This window comes from Protopterus annectens, chromosome 16.part0 (assembly GCF_019279795.1).
Source record: "Protopterus annectens isolate FY-2018-M chromosome 16.part0, PAN1.0, whole genome shotgun sequence".
In the NCBI taxonomy this organism is placed as follows: domain Eukaryota; kingdom Metazoa; phylum Chordata; order Ceratodontiformes; family Protopteridae; genus Protopterus; species Protopterus annectens.
In genome coordinates, this window is record NC_056750.1 from 401,571,714 (window position 1) to 401,598,635 (window position 26,922).

At 39.1% G+C, this 26,922-nt stretch overlaps 1 protein-coding gene across 2 annotated transcripts in view; it reads right to left on the reverse strand.

Moving 5' to 3' along the window:
• MRRF (mitochondrial ribosome recycling factor) overlaps positions 1–26,922 on the reverse strand; it is a 714,694-nt gene that overhangs the window by 377,618 nt on the left and 310,154 nt on the right. The window contains exon 3 of one of the 2 annotated variants that reach the window (XM_044058272.1): positions 22,432–22,587. The exons of the other annotated variant lie outside the window; for it this stretch is intronic. Within the exon in view, the coding sequence (XP_043914207.1) occupies positions 22,432–22,587 (156 nt within the window). The remainder of the gene's footprint in view (positions 1–22,431; positions 22,588–26,922) is intronic. 2 annotated transcript variants of the gene reach the window in all.

Here is a 26,922-nt window from a genome sequence, read left to right on the forward strand (position 1 = left end):
GACCACCTCCCTGCCTATGCTATACGAGCGACCTCCTCCCCTCCCCACTCCCACCACTACACTCATACTCGGAACCTCTCTAATTTTAACCCCACTTCCTTCTCTGACTCACTTAAACTCTCCAACTGGAAACCTCTAAAACTATTACCACTAGATGAAGCCGTCCACTACTTTAATTCAACATTCTTAGCCATCCTTAACTCACAAGCCCCAACTAGACTTATAAGAGTTAAAGCTAAAACATCCCCTTGGCTCACCAAAAATACAAAAAAGTTAATGCTCCAAAGAGACAAAACCTGGAAAACTTACCATAAACACAAACAACCTGAAATACTCCTTAAATATAAGCAGTTAAGAAACCTAACCAAAAAACAAATCATTAAAGACAAGAAGTCTTACTACATCCAACTTCAAGAAAACCATGCTAGAAACCCAAAATAATTCTGGAATTCCATCAATTCACTCCTCAGACCAGGTACTAAAAATAACCCCTGTCCAGACACCAGCAAAACCGACTCCGAAATTGCTTCTCTATTTAATTCCTTCTTCACTTCTACCATTGCTGAGCTAACTAAAACATTTCCCAACAATCACCTCTCCCCTGCCACTACTCAGTCTTCATTAAACTGTTCTTACCCCCCCTCTTTCAAACTGCAACCAGTATCTACCGACCAAATAAGGAAACTCCTTCAAAAACTAAAACCTTGCTCCATTGCCCCCGATAACATCCCATCTGCCTTCCTAAAAATTGCTTCTGACTCTATTGCTCTTCCTATCAGCATCTTAATTAATAGATCATTACTTGAATCCTACGTTCCCTTACTATGGCGTAGCGCTTACATCCTACCCCTCCACAAAGGTGGCAAAAACTGTTCTGTTTCAAATTTCCGCCCTATAGCCATTCTCTCCCCTATATCCAAAATTCTAGAAAAATGTATCCACCTACAACTCCTGCCATTCCTTACTAAGCACCACCTTCTCTCTCCTACCCAACATGGTTTCCGCCCAGGTCATAACACAAATACTGCTCTCCTCTCCTTTCTACACTCAGTCAACTCTGCCCGTGACTCCGGTAATTTAGTATCCACTGTCCTACTAGACTTATCTAAAGCTTTTGATACCATCTCTCACACCCACCTTCTAAATCACCTATCTAACCTCAACCTTTGCCCTGAATCCCTTTCCTAGTTCTCCAGCTACCTTTCTAACAGATCCCAAGCTGTAAAATGGGGCCAAGCCACCTCGACTTTTCTTCCAACCCCTACAGGAGTCCCTTAGGGTTCCATACTTGGCCCACTACTATTCAATATCTTCATAAATGATTTCTACAAAGCCATCCCTAACACAAAAATTGTACAATATGCTGATGACTCTACTTTGATATGCTCTGCCCCCAACCTAACAGACCTCCAAGCCCTAACTCAAAGTGCCTTCTCTACCACTGAAAACTGGATGTTACAAAATCACCTCTCCCTAAACGCCAACAAAACTAAAATACTCCTTTTCTCTCCATCTAAATCCTCCTCCCTTGACAAAATTCATTTCAAATTTCCAGCCTTAACAACTCCTCCATCGAGATCGTACCCTCCACCAAACTTCTTGGTGTCACAATCGACGATCAACTAAAATTTAATTCCCACATCCTACTAAACATCAAAAAAACACATATAAAACTGGGTCTACTGTATAGAAACAATCACTTCCTCTCTCATTTTAGACTAACCCTTGCTTCCACCTTCCTCCTTCCAACCCTCCTATACGGTGCCCCCCTGTTTACTAATCTCTCATTCTCTCTTACCACCAAACTAGAGTTATGCTATAACAAAGTCGCTAGATTTGCAACTAACGCCAAATCTTCTTCACATCACTGCTCCTCCCCTTCACTCCCTTAAGTGGCTTGAACTTCCCAATCAACTTAACCTCCTCCAACTCACTACAGCTTTCAAGCTGTTTCAAAACCCCTCTAACTGCCCTGCTCTTTCTTACATTCTACTCCCCTATACCCCCCTAGACCACTTAGATCTTCTCAACAAAACCTAATCACTGTTAATAAACCCCAGCACCCTGCTGGCCAGCTTCTCTTATCCTTTACCCTTGCTAAAAAATGGAATGCCCTGCCTTTGTCACTTAGGAAATGTACCAACCTAAATAACTTCAAAAACCAGCTTCATTCCTACCTTTTTCAAAACAGAATTTGCAACTGCACTCTTCTGCCTATAAACCCTAAGCTTTCTACTCCATTCGCCCCAGACTAACCTCCTCCTACTCTGCTTCTTATTCCTTTCTAAAGTATTACACTTAGTGAACAACATATTACACTCAGTGAACAACATAGTAAAACATGTATTACTCATGTGATGCCTTTCGTACCAAACTAAAAATTGAAAATTGTTGTATTTCTTTCTGTTGTAACTACCTGTTTTTTTTTTTTTTTTTTTTTTTTTTTTTTAGTTATTCAGACTACCCATTAACTTTCCATGTTAATTGATTTCATTTTAGAAAACATAATATTTGAATTGCTGAAATTCCTTGTTTTTGGAGCTTTTCTCCCCGGGCCTCCACTGAAAACGGGCTACCAATGCCCAGTGGACCCCCCGGTAATCAAACTGAAATAAATAAATAAATTGCCCACAGTGGTGATCCATTAATTTTTTTGTTTTAGTATTATTATTATTATCATTTCAGTAATTGTGGTAGAGGGTACAGCTGTAAAGGACGACAGCTAAGTGAACTATATTACTCTAGCCATTACTTCTATCACTTTCTTCAAGCAAGAAATGATCTCCAAAAGCAGCTATCTTTCCTGGGGGCAGGCTGTGTATAAAAGCAAAGGACAATTATATGAACAAAATGACATGGCTGACATGGTTTAATGGGGTAGAGCTAGTACATGTATGTCTGACAGCAACAAGCTGAAATGCATCACTCAGACTTTCTTTTTTTGTTTCATGCTTACTCTATTACCGGTGTATACAGCAGGGGGGTTATATTCTAAGGCTGAGGAGGTAGTCTATGTGAAAGTGTGTGACAGTTACAAGATCACTCTTTACTGATCAGTTTTATGTGGCTTAACAGGGAATAAATGTGTGATCTGAGAGCAACAAGAGGAAATATGCTTCAGCTGCATGGTTTTAAACCCTTTTTATGTATTCTAGCTACAAGATAACTGTTTTTTCTGCTAAAAAAGGTTCTAAGCTTGTTTTCCACCTTTCCTGTTACTAGAGTAGTCCAGATACAGATTTGCTGCACCCAGGACTGTTTTGTAAGTTTCTGAGTTCCCCAGACCTTTCTGTGTTAGAAGGAAGCCTTCCAGCTTATTAGTGGGAGTGGTAAGCACTAGGTAGCCTATCTACCACAAGAGGAGTGGTTTCTGGCTCTGAAATTGTAGTTTATTGGCTGTTTGGGCCAAAAGGTTTAAAAGTCCATGTTTGTGCTTGTTTAAGCTCTGCAGATCCTGTTTTGGCATCCTGCAGACTACAAGAGCAACAGAAAGGAGAAAGAGAGACTTTAAGAGCCTCCATTTTGATTTTTTCTGATTATACTGCTTTCTGCACTTGATTTAAGTCTTTTTTTTTTTATTTAACTGCATTTATTTTAACTGTATTTGCTTTAATATTGCTAAACACTCAAGTGTGCTAGCTTGCACATCATTTAAAGTATATTACCGGTGCCAGAAAGTCTGCTCTTCAATTTTTCCCTTAAGAGCTTGCTAGATCTCTTCTCTTGCACTTTAATTAGCTTATTTATCTAGCACTTCACCAGGCTTTTTGGAGCAATTATTGTAACACACATAACGTCCTATAAGGAAACAGCTCCAGTACTTAGTAATGATGACCATCCCTCCTGGCATGTTTAAAGGTCAGTTTCCTGTGCTTTCTCCTATTAACCTGGTGAACTTGGGCATTCTGAGGCAGTGTAGCAACTGCCTCATGTACACAGACAACCCTTTCCTCTTACCTTCCAACACTCGGACTTGAGAGATGCGCTTATATCTCCAAACTGGAAGCCATACACTCTCCAGCCAAAACCAGAATACCTGGTCAAGAGGAGAAGGTCAACATCTGCACCACACCACATGGAACACATAGCCCTCCAGAACACCCACCATCACAGCCCTCACATAAAAACACAAACCATACACCCACCTTCGCGGAGGCTCTCAGCAGAAATCTACCCAAACAGCAAAGACCTCCAAGGCAAAAACGCACTCAACCACCATCACACAGCACAAACCAAAGACACATAGCTCACCTACACAGTGTGCCCCTCAACCTAAGCTCCTAAGGGAAAACAGCTTGCCCAATATAATAATCATAGGTGACTCAATAGTGAGGCGCACTGCTGTCCCACTCACTAGGTTGAATAAGGAGAAGGTAACAGTCAGCTGTCTGTCAGGTGCCAGAATCCAACACATAACACACACATTCAGGTCACTCCACAACAAGTACAAGTATGACTCTGTCATTGTCCACATGGGTGTGAATGACCTGAGACGCACCTCCCTGGACTACATGAAGAGAGACATGGTGGAGCTCTCAGATTATGTGGCCCAGCATCCTACCGTTGCCCAGAATGATACGCATTACAAACAGAAAATGACTTCAACAATTGGCTAAGTTTCTGGTGTCATTCTAAGGGGATCCAGTATCAGTCTGCTTGGGATGACATGACTGACAGACCTCGATGCTTTGCCAGAGAAGCCCTGCATCTGTTACCCCTGGGTTTCCAGGTACTGGCTAAGGCTCTTGCCACCCCTATAGTGCCTTTTGTAGGCAGTGTTCCAAAGACCAAATTATTACCATAACAACTATAAAGAAATGCAATCTGAGGGTCATGTTGCTCATTGCTAGAAGTCTAAACCTCAAGATGCACTCGCCTGAAGCACTCCTCGAAATGGAGAACATCGGCATTTGTGCTGTAATGGAGACCTGGTTTAAAGCAGCAGAAAGAAACTCCGTGCTACCAGGCTATGACTCATTCCACACCTTTCAGCCACAGAACATGGATCAAAGCTCCAAAGGCAGTGGTGTCTCCATATTCATAAAGGATAAGCACACCTCCAGACTAGTAGCTCAGCATAATGCATCTGAGATACTCCAAGTACAACCAACATTGGATAAGATGGCGATTCAGGTTATAGCCTGATATAGGTCCCCAACCATGTCCCAAGACTCTCATGCCACATTCCTAAGCACCCTGGAAACTATTAAGATCAACCCAACACTCTCATACTAGGTGACTTCAACTATCCCTCCATCAGCTGGGAAAACTACTCATGCACCAGTGCACTGGCCCAACACTTCCTGGAAATCATCACTTCCAATGCCCTGGACCAGCTCATTTTTACCCCCACCAGTGGAAGCAACATCCTTGACCTGTTTATCACTAACATGGGCAATTGTTGTTCTACATCAATAGTCAATTCCTCCCCGATTAGATCCGACCACAAACTAATCACCATGGAAATCCACATCTCACCCACACCCCCCGCAAAGGTATCCACCACGAAAAACTTCTCCAAAGCTGACTTTGGACTCCTAAAAACAGAGGCGGCTAACTTCACGGCACCCATGCCAATGGAAAATAGATGCATGACTGCCAAATCATACACCAATGCACTGTACAAACACTTACATAAATGCATGGAACTAACCATACCCACCAGAACCAAAATGCTCTCCTCCAAAAAAAGGAAGACAATCTGGTGGTCCCCTGCCATTAATAAATTCTACAACCAAAGGAAGAAACTGTTGCAGAAAAAGGGTTAAGTCCCATGACTGGAAAAATTCCCTTATCAGCCTCAACAAAAAGTTGAGATCCCTCATCAAAACCTCGAAAGCCAGCTATGAAGGCAGAATTGCTAAAGACACTAAAAACAACCGCAAAGCCTTCTATAGTTATATCAAGAATCTCAACAGCAATACCCAGATTTGCTCTGAGTTACTGCACAATGGTACCTCCTATACTGAGCCAACAGATATTGCCAACATACTGGCTGACAGATTCAGTGCCAACTTTTCCCCTCTCTTCCCTGTAAAGGACCAATCTCAATACCGGAGGAATGCCAGGCACCCAGCATTACTGCAGCACAGGTTAAAGCTGCATTGTCCAAGGCCAAGAATACAGCTTCCATGGGACCCAACAATATCCTTGGCTGTGTTCTACATGAATTCCAAAGTGAACTGGCACCACATCTGTGTGCACTGTTCACTCACAGCCTCACCTCACGCTTTGTCCCTACCGAATGGCACATCACTATAGTCATCCCTCTCCATAAAGGAGGAGTGACTACAGACCCTACAAATTATCAGCCCATTAGCCTTACAAGTCTGACATGTAAGGCTATGGAGCACATCATTATGGACCTAATTAACAAGGATATAGAAAATCTCCAAACTCTAGATCCAATGCAATTTGGTTTTGTGAAAGGTAGGTCATGCCTGCTCAACCTGGTTGACTTCTTTGAGTCAGTCACCAGAGCTGTGGATGAAGGTAAGGCAGTTCATACAGCCTACCTCGATCTGGCCAAGGCCTTTGATACCATTCCTCACTCAGGAATTATTGATAAACTCATCAAACTAGGCATCAACCCCTATATCATTAGGTGGGTTGTAAATTGGCTCACAGACAGAACCCACAGTGTGGAAGTAGCGGACTCTTAAGTCAGATTGCCGACCAGTCACTAGTGGAGTCCCACAGGGATCGGTCCTGGGTCCTCTCCTGTTTGGCATCTGCTTCTCAGAAGTCCAGGCCAACACAGAGGAACTCTGGCTGACCAAGTTCACAGATGACTGCAAGCTGGGAGCCATTATTAACTCTCCAAGTGATGTAGACATCCTACAGAAAGGCCTCACTGAGACCAATGACTGGTGTTGAAACCATGGCCTTAAGCTTAATGCCAAAAAATGCATCGTCATCCCCTTTGGGAAAAACTCAGTTTCCACTAATTACCACATCGATGGGAGCCCACTGAACACTAAAGGCATTATAAGAGATCTGGGGACACAGGTTACAGCAATCTCTCCTTTAACCACTCACTGCCACCGTGGTCAGAAAGTCCTTCTGTGTGGCACATCACATTATCAAGGGTTTGCATCCAGGAAGAAAGAGGTCATCATTTCTTTCTACTCTTCCCACATTAGACCAATCATAGAGTATACTACTCCATTTGGCATATACCTCACTAGACACCTGCAACAGCTGGAGAGGCCACAAAAGTACCTCATAAAGAGGATCCTAGGCCTTAAACACATGTCCTACATGGACAGACTAAAAAAACACCAACTATTCTCTCTCACATCGTCTACTAAGAGGCGATCTCTGCTTGACTTACGAAGCCATGTCTGACCCAGCTCTGTTAGAAAAGCTACATCTAAAGAAATCCCAATCCCTCCACACCACACGCTCCAGAGACCTCAACTTCATTACTACAATCAACAGACCTCCCTCTCAGACTTTCCTCTTGTTATAGCAAAATTGCCAAGTTTGCTACCTCCCATAAGTCCTCCTCACACCATTGTTTAGCTCTCCACAAACTAAAATGGTTAGAACTACCCAATCACCTCACCTACGTCCAACTGACTCTTGCACACAAACTCATCTTCAATCCCTCTCTCTGGCCATCCCTTTCCTCTACCTTCAAAATGCACCTCCCTGATAGAATTCTACGATCTAACAACCAAAACTTAATTGAACTGTATAAACCAATTCGTCCCCCTGGAAAAAATCTCTTATCCTACAGTCTTGCTCATCTCTGGAACTCCTTACCCCCATCCATTCGTACCATCACAAATCACATCTCATTCAAAAAATCCCTTCACTCACACCTAATTTCCCAGTGGGAATGCTCCTGCTCCCACCCAACATAATCTCCTCATAATGAGAATTTCCACTTCTCCTCTCCTATTCAAAATGGGAATTTCTACTTACTCTCCTAAACTCGTAGATCTTGCTCTTGCTTGTATTAGCTTTTTCTGAATACTTAAAGGTACCTAAGTGTAAATATACCCAAAGACGGAAAAGGTTCTTTGTTTCTATATTGAAAAATTCTATATCAGCACATATACCTTTCGCTTGATTGTATTAAGCTACTCATCCTGAATTGTTTCTATATTGAAAAGTTCTATATCAGCACATATACCTTTCTCTTGATTGTATTAAGCTACTCATCCTGAATGTATGAAAGATATCTCTAGTGTAACCCACCCTAATTTGTAAAAGCCTCTCAGTTTCTATATTGTAAATTGTTTCCAGCGATACAAGATTGTAATATTTGTATATGTTTGTACTCTAGCCTACTGTATTTCCAAGTCCATAGGAATTGTATAACTGAAACTAAATACCTTATTGTAACCTTGCTAATTGTTTCTGGAGCTTTTCTCCCCAGGACTCCATTGAAAACGGGTTATTTTGGCCCAGTGGACTATCCTGGTAAACCAACTGCAAATAAATAAATAAATAAATAAATAAATAAAAACAGACCATGCTAGAGGGACAGATTCATAACCCAGAGACTGACCATGCTCTGGAAGAGACTTCCCATACATGTCAAGCAGAGTACCTCACTGGCCCTCTTCAAGAGAGATCTTGATGAGTGGATGGGAAATAGAAAGTTCACCGTGGGGATCACTCCACAGGCTCTACTTGATAGAGGAACTGGGAACTAACACTGGGTGGCACAATGCCAGGGCACTTCTATGGGCTAGGTTTGTAAAGGCTCCAGGGCCATTAGCCTAGTGCACACCTATGAACTATAGTCATTATGTCTTTCACTTTCTTTAAAATGACACATCAGAAATGTACACAGGTATTGGTTATCTTTTTTGGGGGGGTTGGAGCTATGTGTGAAAACAAATGTCAATTACATGATCACTGCTAAAAGGTAACTGATATGGCTCATTACAGGACTGTGGCAGAATATGTGCCCAACATCAAAAGCATATTATTATGGCCATTACATTTATGCTAGCTCTTCACAATCAGATGTGTTGTACCCTTTTATGTAGGGGCACATACCATATGAACATTATGAGTGTGAAAATGGCTACTGCTAGTGTTTGCTGTATTTTAGAAACATAAAGACATGAAGTATTTAAATATGAAAATGTGAGTTATTACAATTTTACAGTAACTAATTGTTGTACAGTGTCATGCAGGCCTTGAATAAATGTATTAGCCTTCATGTAGCCCTTGTGTCATTTGTGTTTCAGACCTCACAATGACAGCTTGGTTACTTGTAGCACGGAGGGAATATGAGAAAGACTTTTGATATAGTGTCATTCTAACTGGAAGGTAATGAATGCAGTAAATAAATTTGGTGATGGAGAGTTTAACAATAGGGAGGCACAGGCTGTTACTAGGAGCCACTAGGACTTTGAGTAAGGCAGTAGTATCTTTGATATAAAATAAAGTTAAACAATTACATACCTTATTTGAGGTCGTCTACAAATATTTAGTACTCTGAGAAGGTTTTAGTGTTACAGTAAGCAACCAATACTCTAGTTTAAGGATAAACATACAAATTCCAATTGCTTTTCTAATCTCTGTGGTTAATATGCTTGTGAAATTAAGTTTCAGCTGTTGTAGGATATTACTTACCATCTGTTCTGTATGAGTTGTGAATGTTAAATACTTCTCAACTGTCTTAAGCTAGAAGGCTGTATTTGAACCTTTTTAGTTTATATATGGCAGTGTTAAATCAGTTTATGTGTAGTGCAGAAGAGCATGAATGATGTCTTGCCAGATTTCACTTTTAATCCCTCCTCCAGTGTTAAATGCCAAAGCATTTCAGTCTTTTTGGAGTTGGTGTTTTAATACCTTTGCATTGGTGCAAAGAAATATTATGTTACCCGCATAAAGTACAGTATTAATTTTAAGAAGACTGTATGATAAGGTAGTATGAAAAGGAAAAAGATTAGTACACGTTAAGAGTGAACCTCGGAATACCCCACCTTAAATGTGCCGGTCTTGAAAGATGTGTTAGAACTGATATTTTTGAATGTTTTGCTACACTTTCAGAAAGAGAACCATTTATCTACAGTATCCCTGAAGCCAATTTTCCAGTGCAGTAAGACCTGGTGTTTCAAATACTTTTTGATGTCTATGTATCCCATCATGCCTGTTATCTGTTCCTTTTCCATAAAGATAGACATTTGATATGTAACCAAGTCGACTGCAATACAGACTGCGGACAAAAATATCAAATTTGATAGTGAACTCAGAGTTATCTGCGACTCTGTAGACCAAAAGTCTGATGAGTAATTGGTACATTTATTTCTTTATTTATTGGGGGGTTGGGGGAGTGACAGTGATTATGTGTATGTTTCCAGCTGTCAGCAATTTTGACAGTAGTCAGAAAGAGTTTGTAAATGTGTATAAATGGATTGGTAACATACAGGTCTGTCATACTGAGAAATCTTATTTGCACAGGTTTGGAGCCTGGGGATTTAGAAGATTCAAATTTTGAATAACTTTTGGATATCTTTAGTTGTCAGTGATCTAAAATGAAAGTTGGAATGTTATGTATTTTATTGTTAGTGCAGATGACAGAGTCTTTGGCAATATGGTTTGTTAGTATGCTATACTGAAGAGATGCAGTCATACGTACTATCAAGTAGCAATATATTTAGTATTTCAGCGGACACTTTGGTGTTTTCTGTAGTCATTGTGGGTTATTTTAAAATCCTCCAGTACAGCTTAGTCTGACCCAGTTGAACCTTATGTTGACTCCTTATGGAAATGAGTTTGATTGTACTGGTTAGTATTCTACAAGCAGACTGGAATTGTCTTAATACATTTTGATAGTCTAGGATTGTGCAGTCTACTTTCAAGTATGTCCTGTAGAATCTCCTTCCTTCATTTAATCTCTAATTGTGTGGTAATCCACAGGCATTGTTCATCTTTCGGTCTTAGATGTCTTAAGTGGAAAGTGTGTCCTGTACAGAGGTGAAATGCTACAGAAACTGGACAGTACAGAGGTAGATTTATCTTCCAGTACTAAAGTCCAGTCAACAGACTTAAGTTCCAATAGAAGACTTGTTTCCATGGAGTCTGGAACTGAATGCGCTAATTTGATTACTGTAGCATCTTGGGAGATATGAGGGACCATGTACATAATACTGAATAATGCCACTTAAGGTACATGGAAGTATCTTTATTTCTTTGCATTATTTCAGGAGACTTGTGTTTATTGCATCTAGAACTGTTTTCCATGCTTGAACTGGATTGAGTAGGATTGGTGAAAAACTGCATAAAATTTTTCTGCTCTAATGCACATTATAGTGTTTGATCCTGTTTGACTGAGATTTCTCAGTATAATTATAATGATGATGATTATTACTATTATTATACTGAAGGAAATTATCAATGTGATGCATGATTATGTTTAGTGAGGACAGGGTAGAGATGTACATTACTTATATACTTGAGTGTTCCACCTACTATTATTTGTGTTAAGAGTTTGTAGGCTCAAAAATATTGCTGGCATTACTTGTATCATTTAATGTGACTAGGATGGAGACAGATTTTTTAATCATAAATATTATTCCTCAAAATGTAGGTTCACAAGGATAGTTTTCATAAAAGGACTGACAGAGGTGGCATATGTATTATGATGACAAAGTTAATCACTGAGCTTGCTGTTCCTACGATAGATGGCTTATATTTTTTTTGACCAGACTTCTAAAAAATTCCACTTTGCCATTTAGACTTTTCCTATTTTGATGTTGCCAAGCTAGTTTGATAACTAAGTGGAATGCATACTACGTATGTTTTGAAATGATCCAAAGTTTGGACATACGTCTCCCTACTGCATAATGTAGCAGCAAAAGAGTGATTAGCAGGAGGATGAAAGGCTTCTTTGGAAACAAGTGCTGCTCTTGGAGACCTACTCCAACAAGTATAGTCCAGGTGGTTTGTTGCATTTGCTGAGGCAACCATGTTCCTATTGCTGCTGCTCCTATTATTATGTTTCGTTTTAGTGGGCCAATTTTTCATAAAAGGGTGGTCTTTGTATTGTTTGTTTAAATTAATGACGTACATTCACAGGTCTGCGAGTGTCTGACAGCTTGAGGTTAATGCAACAGAACAGTCTCAATAATAAAATGAAGAAATTGTCTCGTCAAGAGTAGCTGATTTGGGATGATTTGTAGGTACTGATATACATTTTACTTTTTGCCTGAGTTTGTATGCATTATGCTAGTTCATACACTCTGTGTAAGAATTAATTCAGCAACAGAATAGCTGATGTCTGGTTTGGAAAGTAAGGGGGTATGAATAAAAAAAAAAAAAAAAAAACAAGACTAAAGGAGGCGTACCAATAAAAAAAAGGTGGGATGATTTGGGGATGTGGGTAGGACATGAGCAAAGACTGACCCAGTCCACATTCAACAAGAAACTATCAGTTTGCATGCAAACCAGTTTAGTCTCGGTCAAGCTCCTTGCAGTTAGGCTGACTGTATGTCAGTATAACTACTTTTTATGAATGCAAGTTGCTCATTTAGACACTACAAAATACAGTTGTGTAAAACCTTCCCATAACAGTAGACGTTCATATAGGTTACTGTTACAGTATTCCTCACTTAAGAGTAGTATCATACCAAGGACAAGATGGAGATCGATTATCAGGTAAGCTAAAGCTGTGAAAAAAGCATTCTCTAAAGCAGGCAACACAGGAGGAACAGCTGGAGGAATAGCTACAAAATGTATTTCCAACTGTAACAAATCATAATACATTCTCTGTGGTATAGAAATTTCATTCTGTTCCCACTGAAAAACCTCTCTCATTGTAGATAACGTTTCTGAAAAGGATAAATCATCAGATGAAAATCTGAAACCATACTTTCTGCAGTCAGAATGTTCAGAATATGAAGAAATTCCAGAGATACATTCCTCCCTTGAAATGCCTCCTCTTCTGACTGAACATCAATGTTAGAAAGACTTGAAACTCTTTTTCCTTTTCTTTCCATCCCCTTTACTTACCGCCTCTCATTCATCCTAACTCCCTTTTCTTTTTGCATCTCTCTCACAGTTCCTCTCCATTCTACTCCTCTTCCCTCTGCATGCCTCTTCCCTCTGCATGCCTCTCTGTTTTTTCTGTCTTCTCCCCATGGTATCCTTTCCTGCAACTATTCTCCCTTGCCTCTTCTAATGTCTTCATACCCCTCTATATAATAATATGCTGCTATCCCTGTAGCATAAGCCATCTCACTCATTATGACTGCATCTTATCCATAAAGTTCTGCTAAGCATAATTCCATTTTCCATCCATGTTGTGGTATTGCTAACTGCTTCTTAAACTAAATATTTGCATTTGCAAATATGTACATACATTTATTGTTTAGCGTATCCTTGTATCTCTAAACACGTTTTGTTCATTTTTTATGTGATCCTATTCACCCGGGCTGTGCCTGCAAATGGTCCACTGAGATCAGTGCACTACCCTGGTAATCAAATATAAATAAATAAATAAATAAAGTAAATAAGTAAGTCTAGGAGACTTTGGATGTTCTGCTGAAGCCTGAGCCAGAGAATGAGATCTTTCACTCAAGTGAGAGATTCATAACACTTTGGAAAAGACTCTGCAAAGATAAGCAAGTCATTCAAATAAACAGAAATGTGAATACTTTGAATCTGTGTGAATATCCTTGGAGCAGTGGATAACCCAAAGGGTAATGTGGATAACTGAAAGTGTGATACTGACACAGAAAATCTTAAGAACCATATGAAATCTGGTACTATAGGAATGTGATAAGCATTCTTTAAATCGAAGGACTAAAACATGTAAAGAAGGATTGAGAGGCGACAGGTCATGATGGGATAACATTTTGAACTTTGTAACCTTCACAAACTGGTTTACGAAAGAAAGTTCTAAAACTGGTCTCCGTGAGGTTTCTTTCTTTGGTACCACAAATTAGTTCCCTTTCCAAGAGTGAGGGACACCCCTGAGTTGACAGGTGATGAATGATAGGAGGGGAAAAAGAAGTTTGATGTGGTGGATGAGGAGAAATCCTCTTAACAGGAAGAAGAGATTCCCACTGCCATCTCTATCCCTAATGAATTACTGTCAAAACCCATTTGTCTGAGAATAATTTCTGCCAAAGAGATACATGGAGAACTAGATTTTGTGGAAGACTTAAAGGCTTGCTGGAGGGGGGGATATGGTAAAGAGTCATTCAGAATTGTTAAAATATCCTTGTTTCTAAGAGATGCCCACTATCTTTTTTGAACCCCCGTCATTGTTTTTTTTTTAAATCCTCCTGCCATTAGCTTGCTATGTTTGCTTATTTTGCTTTTCATAATATTGAGCAGACCTAGCTGTACACTCTTTCCCTTGCCAAATCTGGAGAATGAAGGTTGAAAATTTTGAAAAACTCCCAGAATCATCTTCCCCTCTTCATCATACTTTTTTTGAGGACCAGTGCAGCAGATGGTCCAAACACAATCTCTATGTAACCAATTATCTTACATATAACCAGACACACATATATGTATATATGTATACATGGAAACATTCCAAATAATCTAACGTTTACATATTGAATGTTTTTACAGCTAGCAGAAATGATAGAAAATCATATGATCATGTCTGCCAGCATTTGTAAGGGATCGTAGCACAGTGAGGATCAGAGAATTTTCCCTTTCTTCTCTGTTGTGCAATCTTGGAGTTGGTATAAACATAATTAGCAAGGGGATGAGGGGTACAAGGGGGCTGACCCCTTGCAAAAAAACATGGGTTTTGAAATGGTTTGGACTGATGTCTTTACACACACACACCACGTATTTAGCCCCCAGCCCCACTCAAACACCTCTGGTTCAAAACACTGCCTACCCCTGTACCACACTGTACTTGACTGAAAATAAGCGCTTCAAATAGTAACACTTTTCTCCATCCCTAAACTCAAGCATTCATATCCCTTCTTGCAATGGGGTCCAATTAAAATATGAAATTTCTATAAATAACAGTGAAGAAAATTTGTTGGTTCTTATCTCTCACTTCGGGCTGACAAAATATGTCTGTTTAACCCTTGAGACAAGCACTTCAAAAGGAAAGGATTTTCTCTGTCCCTAAACTCAGATATGCCCTACCCCCTTACTGCAATCTGTTCCATCCAAATGAGAAGCATTTGCAAATAAACTAAACATTTGCAGGTTCAAGAAAGATCACTGTCGACCAACACCAGTGATGTACACTGATAAAGATCTAATTATAGCTCAAGTGAATTAAATTCAATTAGTGGCTCAGGTGCTGTAAGGGGAGGAAGGGTATGCCTATTTTTTTTTTTGGGGGGGGGGGCAGGATTCACACAGCTATACTACTGCCACTACTAACCACAGTCAGAATTAGCTAGTTGTCTTTACTTACTTTAAAATCTTGTCTGACAACTTTGTTACTAATATTATCAACGACAAGAAACTATCTTAACTTGCAACATTTACTGTATATATTGTTGATAATCAATATCTTGTTATTGTATTAAAGCCAACAACCTGTAATGTTGTTTACTGTTGCTGCAACTTTGTATCTCTATTTATCATGTACATGATGTGGAGCTTTTCTCCCCGGGCATCTGCTGAAAAAGGACCTGCGTCCAGTCGGAATTTCCCAGTAAACAAATGTAAATAAATAAATAGGTGAAATAATTAAAATCCCCATCAGTGTGGCATTTGGTTGAATAGTGAGTGTCTCTAATAGGTCTAAGTATGAGCTTTGGGTTTCATGGGACATAGGGGATGACCTATAGCTTGCTAGGACATGATATGGGACTTAAGTCTATGGTAATCGGGTCATGGAGGAATTCCAACTCTGTAGATCAAGACACCTCCACCTTTAGTCCCGGTCTGCACAGTTGCTGGTCTAAATATGTGGAAGGCACTGCAGCATTGCACTGCTGGGTTTCTCTATGCACATGTCTTGGTTTCTGCATGGGTGTCCTCATTCTCCAAGGTAAGGAGAGCTTAGAGGGAGTGCATATTCTTGTTTAGACTCTTGGCACTGAACAGTAATACTTTTACATTTCCTTGGATAGATTTTGCTATGTTGGAAGGTTTGTCAAGCTAGCATCTATAAGGGATGACAATGTATTAGCCAATATTCAAATGCCTAGAGGGTACAGATGCAGACCATCCTTGACAAAGCAACATGATTTCTTAACCACATCCTCCAATACTGACAGATATTGTGCCCCCCCCCCCCCAGAATGACAGCAGAAACGAAGCCAATTATTAAAATCAATCATCTTCTGTTCATATTGTGGCATCATCCTTGGTGACGGCAGAATGCTGCTCAGTGCTAGGCACATACCAGCCTGTGACACATAGTCAGAGACCTCCATAATGACTCTCTTCATATGGTCTGCAGAGGTACAGCTCAGGTTATTTACACCTACATGGACCATGATTGAATCATACTGGTACCTATGGTGCAATTACTTGAGTCTATGCGTAACATGGTGGATCCTGGACTCTGATAAGCAACAGACTCTTATCTTCTTGTTCAGCCTGGTGACTGAGGCATCAGTACATAGTGGATCGTATATTGGCTACACTGGGTATGGCTATATGTGCAGTGTTAGGTGTTGTGTCTGTTGAGTACTTTTTGGATTTGCTGAGGATAATTTTTGCAGGTGGAATGTCTGGGAGCTCTTTGGGGTTTGGGAAAATTGCATTTATGTGCCTCAGCATATGTGGGTCCATGTGTAGGGCACGTATTATATGTGGAGAGTGTAGCTTGTGGTGTTTGACTACCAGATTGTTATTATGAATGCCTGTATGCAAGAGTTTTGCCTCCAGAGACACTGTGTATATACATATCTTGCATACTGTACGTTTCATAAATGATCTACATACTGCCAAATAAGCATGCTACCACTATTCATTATGCTAATGATTTCACACACTCATATGTACTGCCGAAAATCTGCAACAACTTCAAAACCAAAAACAAGAATCCTTCAACTCCACTGAAGCATTGCTCTGTAACTCTCAAGTACTATTAAACCCTACGAAGACCAAACTTAGTCTGTTTACTCCTAAAATAATATTCTAACAACAAACTTCTTTCCACATTACTTCTTATTATCAACCCAAAATTGAACTTGCAATTCATATCAATCTTAAGTGCTTTGCACTGTCGGAGATGCTAGATCATTCCCCAAAATTAGACATCTTTCTGAATGTTGTGGCACCCCTGTAGACCAGCTTCCTAGACAATGCCCTATCAAAACACAGCGATGCTTACTCACAAAGAAGCCGCCAGTAGTAGAGTGGGATCTGTATGTAATGTATGTGTGTGTGGGAATGGAATGAGGTCATAATGCCTAACACATGTCATGTCTGCCAAAATCAAAAACATGACACAGGGGGAGGAGGAAAAAGGAGAAAAAAAAAAATCTACCATGGAAAGGGCTACGATTACCAACTTTTTTTTTTTTATTTTTTTTCAGACTTTCAATCAAATCCTATAAGAGTAAGCTTCAAGGTACCAAAGTTCCTTTTTTATTGTGACTTTTAGATAGATTGTGACAACCATTATCATTCTTTTCATCATTCCTTCATTTTTTCATATGCCCTTCATATAATCAGGAAACATCCATCATTCTAAGTGTTTAGCACATTGCTTGTTACTAAGTGTTGTTTCAAACTGGGTCATCATGTTAAAGATGGTGGGGTTATCATTATTATTTTTTAGATTATTATTAGGACCCCAAGCATTCTTTTAATTAGGACCCCAGCATTCTTTTTAAATTGTGTCTAATCTAAATCAGTAATGACCATCAGAATTCTTTATTGTTAAGGAGTTATCCACTATTCAAAGAATGTTAGAACTATAACATGTTTGTGTACCATATTGTTTGTTTGTGACATTTGTGTTTTCTGACAAATCATCTTTTCAATCATTTTAGATTTCAGTCAATAAATCTTAATTTTGATTTTTCAGACTTTTTTCCAAATTTGAATAAATTCAAATTGTTAATGTCTGTAAAACCTTTTTGTGTTGAAATTTGTTAATCTGTCCCTGAATTGTCATCTGTCTTCTCCCTCTCTGATGTCCGGGTCTGGTGATGTCCAGGGTAAGGTTAACATAAACATAACCAGCATTCAGCAGAACAAATCCATCTCAAATAAAATGAATAAAACAAATCAAACTCCTAAAAAACCTTTCAAAATCATGTGGTCGTATCAATCCCATATCACTGAGAGATCATTATTCAAGGATATCCAGGTAAATTATCCCTTATCTTTGCACATCACTGTCGATCAAAACAAAGTTTTTCATTAAACGTTTAAAAAACAGCAGCTCTAATATTTAATTGGTATTTCTCAAGTAAGAGGGTACCTTCAAATAAAAGAGAGGTCTCTATCTTTCTTTCTTTACTTATTCTCGGCCTGCAGGCAGGCTCTTCAGTCTTCACTGTGTGCACACCAGTCTTCATCCTGTACCATACTTTAAAGTTCCAAAGCACCTTCCAAGTTCCGAAAAGCGACCACAACAAATGCTCCACATAAAACCAACAACAACAAACTTAAAAAACCACAGCAGCATAAAGCAACAGGCTTTCAGCCAGCCCAGCCGTTAAGCAGAGCAGAAAAGCGTCCTTAAACAGAAGAGCATTTTAAACAGAAGCCCGCCTGCTAATAGCAGCAATCAAAGCTCGCTGCTAGCAGGAAATGAAACTGATAACATCCGCAAAATGTAAAAATAAACTGAAATAAGCTGAAATGCACCCCATCATTGAATCGTAAACCCATCATTTGACTCCAAACTCGACCAAATGGGTGGGTCACTTTCATTTGATGCTGGGTGGGAGGACTGGTGTCTCAAGGGTGATGATTTTTCTGAACTATGATATGGATTTAGAATTGCCTAGACATGGGTAAGGCCTTCCTGCGTCTAATTATGGTATCTGCCAAAAAAACAATATGGAAATCAAAATATAAACCCACTATATTAGAAGTAGTGAATACAGTAACAGAGATAAAACAATTGGAAGTGACACGGCTTTAGAAACGGGTAGGACGTAGGAGCAAACTACACAGAAAAAAAATGTGAATTGTGGGAACAATACATAAAGGGAGGAATAACATTTTAAGGAAGGCAGAACTTACATGAGCTATGTAAGGTTTGACTGAAAACAACTGGGTAAGATTATAAGTGATGTATAATGTTTTCAACTGGGAGTGTGTCAGTATGGTTTATGGTGTAAAATGCTTGCAACTAGGACTGTGTCAGTATGGTTCATTTTCATTTACATAAAATGTATGACGGCTTATGTCGTAAGTGATGGTTTAATAAACATGTTTCTTGTTTAAAAAAAGGGGCAGGAAATGAATAATTTATGTAAGGTTGCTTAGGTTATATGATATACAGTAATATATGTGAAGTATAATCTTTGTTAATGTGAATTTAATACAGTTTGATTACTTTTGTATAAATGTATATTTTTCTACATCACAAGTGATAATTCAATAAAGGTGTTTAAAAAAGGCACTTAGGTATCTTCAAAAATGATGACATGAAATTTGACCACCACATAAAGCAAGCTATCACCAAAATGTCTCCAAAATTGGCACCCTATATAGAGCCAGGTCTTAGCTGACTGACCAGGCTAGACAACTCACTGCATCTACTATACTGTTAACCATTCCTTCTGTACACTGTTTCGGTATTTAAAAACCTGCAAGCTACCTAAATAACCATGACAGAAAAATGCTGCAACAAAATAGCTAAACCAGCAGCTAATACGTCTTGCAGAGTCCATCAATGCATGGTACAAAAACAGATAAATTGGCTAGAATTACCTCTAAAATTCACACAATTAAAAAGGGTTCACAGTCTAATTTTCCAAACTAAAAAATGCCAAATACTAAAAAATATTATCCAGTCTTACTCCCCATCTAGGAGTCTTCGCTCCACAGACAAATTCTTACTGCACTCAATTAAATCAAACAAAACTGCAGGTGACACACTGTACTCCTCTTACAGCTCTAAAGGTTTTAATTCCATTCCTCTCTACTTTAAACTAACAACCTGAACTCCTTCAAGCTACTACTGAAACAACACTTAAGGTTCTCATGGCTTTGCTCTTGCAACATACTTGGCTAATCCCCCTATACTATTCTCATCTGCTCAATCTCATCCTGGTGTAAAACGACTACAAGGCTAGTAACCTTCTATCTTATTCTGTACTATAATGTCTGCTTGGAGGTAACCATTTGAAATGCTGGAACCTGCAAGAGAGAGGCCTGAAATGCAGAGAATGAATGGCTGAAAAAAAACAGACCTACATATACTTAGACGGCCATTTCTTGGAATATTCCCTTTTCTCTGAGGTATGGTTTTCTCAGTATTAGTATATATACGTTCAGGGAGTGTAGGGGGGCTTGTCCTCTGCAAAAAACATATTTAAAGGAGAACAGCCATGTTCTATAGTCACCCTGCTCCTGCATACTTTATCTTTCTTTTTTTTTTTGGTATGTCAGTACATAATGTTACGAGTGCTGACAACTCAACAGGTAGCCCTATGCGGTCACATGCATTATATCATACTCCCCTCCACTTTATATTTTTATGAAGAGTTCACCTTATCACCGTACTACTACAATAAAATACTATGGGTCTATATACTTTGCTAGTCTAAACACTCATTCTGAATTATCTCTGAATAATTTCCTATACCACTGTACTTCCTATATCTTTATTACAATATGTTTGCATGCAATTTATATGTATCTTGTCAATGTTTTTGTTTTCTCATTATTGTATGCTGAGATGATTTATTACACTATGTATTCATTTATGCTGCTTTCTCTATATATCCTGTGGAGCTTTTCTCCCCAGGTCTCAGCTGAAAAGGGGTTTTCCACCCAGTCAGACTTTTCTGATCAACAAAAGCAATACGTAAATGCATAAATACATACAAAAATTATATTAAAAAATGAAACTCACCTCCCCTAAGTCATGTGGCCTTAAAATAAAAAACAGCACCTGGGACAAAGTCGCTCTAATGTACTAAGATGTCAACAACATCTAAATGTAAAATTACATATGGTGGTATTTCAGGATCTGACAACACAGATTACAATTGATGGATCCTACCCTGTGGCTTGAGTTTGAAGAATAAATAGGAGGAATTGAACATCAGTTAAACATGTAATAAAAAAAAACAAAGCAAAATGCAAACAGGGATGTTTATGAATTCAAAACATGAAATACAATTAAGGACAGACATAAATTATGGTGAAACAGACAAGACTAAATGTGAAGAGCGTATCACTACAAATATCTTGAATTACATCCTAAAGGTAAAACGTGCTCATATAGGAGCATCCCAAACAAATTAATATTATCTAAGAGTATGAAAATTTGACAATTTTTAATATATGACAAAAGCAGCAACATCGGTGATGGAAGCCATCCCTAATCCATAACTAGAAAAAACATGGGTTTATAACCTACTGGGAAAAAAAGTTGTAATAGAGAAAAGGTTCCTCATACCACTGTACTTGAAACTGAAGAAAGATCTGCAAAGAAAATTGAGAGAGGCACAAAATTATTAATTTCTGAATCTCTCCTGGTGATGAATCATTCCCCCATTGAGAACGACTGATGCTGCACACAGAACCAATACAGAAATAACTACAGTTTCAGATGTAGACAGCCAGGCAGAAAATAGTCAAGGCAGAAATGTATTTGAGTTAGCAGTCATAGTAATTACAGCCTCTATCTTCTGAGATGATATATAAAAACAGGGCCAAATGGGAAAGAAAAAGAAAAGAACAATGTTATACAGTAAGATAGAAAACCTGGAGAAAAGAAGTGAGACAGACTACAAAGTTCTACAAATAGATTACCCGATTAATGAACCTAAGCATATGGCATTTGAAAGGTTTGATGGAGCCTTTGAGAACAAATTTAATTCCCAAAGCTAATAAAATAAATAGTACCAATGTCAATGCATCTAAAACGACTTCTTTTAACCTGAAAGCTAAACAGTTAAACAAATAAAAATAAACATCACTCTGAAGGAAACTATATGCCACAGGTGTAGTATTAATACCAAAAAAGTTAAATAGCGTATTTAGGTCGTAAGAGATTAAAATTTCTCCAAAGTGGAAGGGCATACATTCTGCAGTTCTGTGCTGTTAGCATGGCAAAGTTAGCTATGAGTATGACAGCCATTACAAATATCATCATCAAATTCCAAAGGGTATGGTTTTAGATTTATTGTAAGTAATGGTATCATGAGTGACAGGTTGTAACTTAAATAAGAAAGATTAACATATTTAATATACTGCATACAAAGAAGTCTTCTTAAAGTGTTTTATTCAGTGTGTTTGGCAAATTTATCATTTCTTTCTACAAAGTTCTGGAAAGTCATCCTCACAAAGCATAACACACAAAAAAAATTCAATTTTTGACATTGCAGTACTTGCCAGGGGAGGTCCTCAGGCTCAAGTTTTTGCTGTACTCTTCTTTAAGGTGTTCTACTAAAACATGCATCTCTTCTTTTACTTCTTCTAAATTGATGATGTCCTCCACCAAGGAAGCATTGATATTGACTCTAGTCGGAGGCTGACCCTTGCCTTTCACTGCAAGTTACAAGCACTTGTGTTATTTTCAGAACTAAATCCACATGGCAGCACAACAACAAAGTCATATGCATGCACAAAATTTAAACACAGAATTTTAAAAAGTTATGGTTCAGCAATATTACAAAGAGTCAAGATGATGAATTACTCCCAAAGAATTGAAAGAAAGCTGCTGTGTTCAAAATTCAACATATATTATTCAAACAGAAACACACCAAATCAGCAATGGATTCACCACAGTGATAATTGCTCCTACTAGCCAAGTAAAAAGAATTAAGTACAAAATGTACATGTTTTGATTCTGTGGACTTGGTGGGCCAGCAATAATTATATGAAACTACTACTCAGTGATGTTATAATGGACATGAATTTTAATGCCCTCACCATTTTTCCATTATTTATTGCCTAGTACTTCTATAACAGTGCACGTTATTTTACACAACTTGTACTTGCTTTTAAAAGTTTAAGAGGACTGAAATCCTAAACATCAGCTTTGGACCCATACATTTCTAAGAAGTTACTATGGAATCTGTCTCACAATGTATGCTCTAAGTGTCATTCTCTTTCTTTAGTGTCATTATATCTCTGAATTTTAAGTGCAAGTACGGAAAAATAAACAGTATGATACGTATGTACTAATACACAAGTAGGTCACCATTATTTGGGAAAGATGGACCTGTGAAACATAGGATGGTCTCTCACTCCCTCTAAGGTTCATTTTTTTTCTCTGTAATGCCTAATTCGAACAGTACTAATACATTTGCAAAATAATGCTTAATCAGAAAAAAAAAGAATACAAATTTTAAAACTGCTTACTATATAATATTCACAAAAAGATGTGTGACACTTATTTATTTTTTTTTAACATTTGTTGACTTGGAAAATCTGACTAGGTCAAAGCCTATTTTCATCAGAGGCCCGGGGAGAAATGCTCCGGACGCATGTCTTTGGATTGTGGGAGGAAACCGAAGTACCCAGAGGAAACCCACGCGAACGCAGGGAGAACATGCAAACTCCACACAGAAAGCACCCCGGCCGAGAATCGAATCAGAGAACCTCTTGCTGTGAGGCGACAACGTTAACCACTGCACCGCCCCATAAGGACATAAGGATCATTGCTGCAAGAAATACTAATACGATAAGGATTTAGCCAAAGGGAGATACCAATCATCTAAACTGACTTTTTTCAGCGATTATGCTTGCCTGCACACTCATGTTCTCGCCACTGGAAGGAAGCTCGCTACAAAAGAAATTGTACACTGCACCCCAATCCGTTATTTTGCCACCTTTATTAAAGAATCAACCAGCTTTGCTTTTCAAGTTCACTGCTCATTTCCTATGTCCCGAATCCTTGGAAATGTTAAAAAGAAATATTATTACTCTCTAAAGTTTCATTATTATTTATTCCTTTGTGTTCTGATGATGCATTAAAGGAATTACCAATAAGTACTCTTGTGGCCACTATATTTCTCCTAAACACAAACATTTACAGCACCTTTTCTGACAGGTAATAAATTAAGAGTTACGTATGTGACCACTCCCTAGGATTCAGAGAAATGTTCACCACTTCCACTTGTTCAGTGTGTACAGGTCAGTTAGCACAACAGTAAGATTTCAAAGATAGGTATGGTCACAAGAAAAAGACCTAATTTTCGTCTCATTAGCATGTCTCTGAATTGCACAATAGCAATGTCAAACGTAACCATGCTAGTGTTCTCCCTAGTGGCCCATACATGGCATTACTAAAGGCAACCCCTTACACTTACATATAAGCACATTCAGACACCCATGCACACAACACACATACACACACACAATAACTAATCCCTCCTAGTGCAACTACCCAGGTAGACAGACATACAACTGGCCACAACTACTAAAGACAATAAAAAGGCCTTCTTCACATATCTTTGCAACATCAAAGGAAGCACTCAGAACTGGTGGTCAAGGACACCACATACACAAACAAACACCATAGATATAGCCAACCTGCTGGCAGACAGGTTCAGTGAAAACATCACCCCTCTATTCCCCCATCAGTAAAACAGGACATTCCCAGCACCTGCCCCCTCACCTCTTATCTCTAAAGAGCAAATCATCACTGTTCTCTCAAAGGCAAAAAAATACAGCCTCCATGGGACCAGATAACATCCTAGGCTGCATCCTACATGAACTCAGGCAAGAACTTTCAGCAACATTAGGCAGCCTGAGTACTGGCTTCATCCCAGCAGAGAGGAGGACAGCCACTGTCATCCCTCTGCACAAAGGTGGAACGTCCACCAATCCAGGAAATTTAGACCCATCAGCCTAACTAGCCTAATCTGCAAGGCCATGTAGCGGATTGTCAAGGACCTCATTAGCAAGGACACTGGCAACTTCCAAACACTCCATCCCATACGTCAATGCCTGTTAAATTTGGTCGACTTCTTTGAGACAGTCACCAAAGCCATGGACAAGAGGAAGATGGTACAAACTGCCTACCTTGACCTGGCCAAAGCCTTCGATAATATTCTCCACGCAGGTATCATAGATAAACTAGTATGCCAAAATCATGACAGTCAAACAGAAACAGTCAGCCAAACAATTGAGGATGATGGAACCAATACATTCACTCCTTTATTGAACAGTACGTTAAGCGCTTTTGTTCACAATAATTGGAACTTCATAGCCTGTGTACCAGCAAGCCCAAATAAAACTTCAGTGTCTAACAGTGACCTCAGAATCTCTGTCTTTAAGTCATCTGAAAGGTTTTGGTTATGTACCCAAACAAATCTCCTCAAAGCAGAAGCTGATGAAGATATCCTGGAAACAGTATTAGCACAATCATACTTATTATAATATTATATATTATATTATTATATATTAATTATTAATTAATTAATTAATTAATTAATTAATTATTAATTAATATTAATTATTATATATTATAATATATAATAATACAATATTTAAGGCCTATCATTAGTAAGGGTATCTCATCCAGGGACAAGTTAGTCACAACGTCCCTGTATTCTTCCCTTACAAGACCCATTATTGAGTACAATACCCATTTCAGCATAAACCTCACAAAGCACATGCAGCAGCTGGAAAGACCACAGAGGTTCCTCACCAGGAGAATCCAGGACCTCAAACATCCACGCTACACAGACAAGCTAAAGGCCCTGTTCCTCTACTCAGTCTCCTACTGACTCCTCAGAGGTGACCTCTGTCTGGCATAAAAAGCAATCTCAGACCCCACCTTGACGGGACTGCTGCATATAGTACAGTTGTGTACACTTACCATAAATGTAGATGTTCAAGTGTATTCACTGTTGCAGTCATTACATTTGGGTAATCTGCCTGCAGGTTGACCTCAGTCAGCCTGATTAACAAAGTCTTGGGTCCTGCATCGGTTGCTGTCCCTTCATCCATGAAGTCAGGTCATCAGGGGTACAAAACATGCAGCCGACGCCATTACATCAGTTCTTCTTGCCCCAGATGTCAGGTGCCCTCCTAATGGGAAGCGATTAAACATAAAAGCACAAAGATATACCTCTAACAAAAAAGCAAATACACCAAAAAGGCTTTTAAGCATAGTAAAGGAAAGTAGAGGTATAGCCAAAAGAAGTTAGGGGGCTGGAGGGAGGGTAATAGGACTGCAACAGTGAATACACTCGAACATCTACATTTATGGTAAGTGTACACAACTGTACTATGTTCTTCATGTTTCACTGTTGCAGTCATTACATTTGGGTAGATTCCCAAAGCTATGGTTGGGAGGAGGAGTTTAGATAGCATTAGGGCCAGCTAGAAGGCCCTGCAAAGACTGCAGTGGTAAAGCCAGCTCTAGATTTAGAGAAAACTGGCAAATGATAATGCTTGGTGAAAGTATGTACAGAACTCCAGGTAGCAGCTTCTAGGATGTCCCTGGTAGGGACGCCTCTGAGAAAGGCTGTAGAGGTAGATGCAGCCCTGGCGGTGTGAGGTCTGATCCCTTGGGGGATAGGTTTTCCATGGTGCTTATAGCAGAAATGAATGCAATGGCTTATCCATTTAGAAATGGTTTGCTTTGAAATAGCCTTCCCCTCTGCCCCTGCAGCAAATGCTACCAGCAGTTGTTCAGATTTCCTTTGAGGTTTAGTCCTGTCCAAGTAGAATCTAAGTTGTCTGTGCACATCTAAGGAATGCAGTATCCGTTCCCATTTATTCTGTGGATTGGGAAAGAAGGCTGGCAAACAAATGGACTGATTAAGAGCCACACTGGATACCACCTTGTGCCTGAAGGATGGATTGGTTCGGAGTGACACCCTGTCCGCATGAAAGATGATGAAAGGCTCCACTGCCATAAGGGCCTGT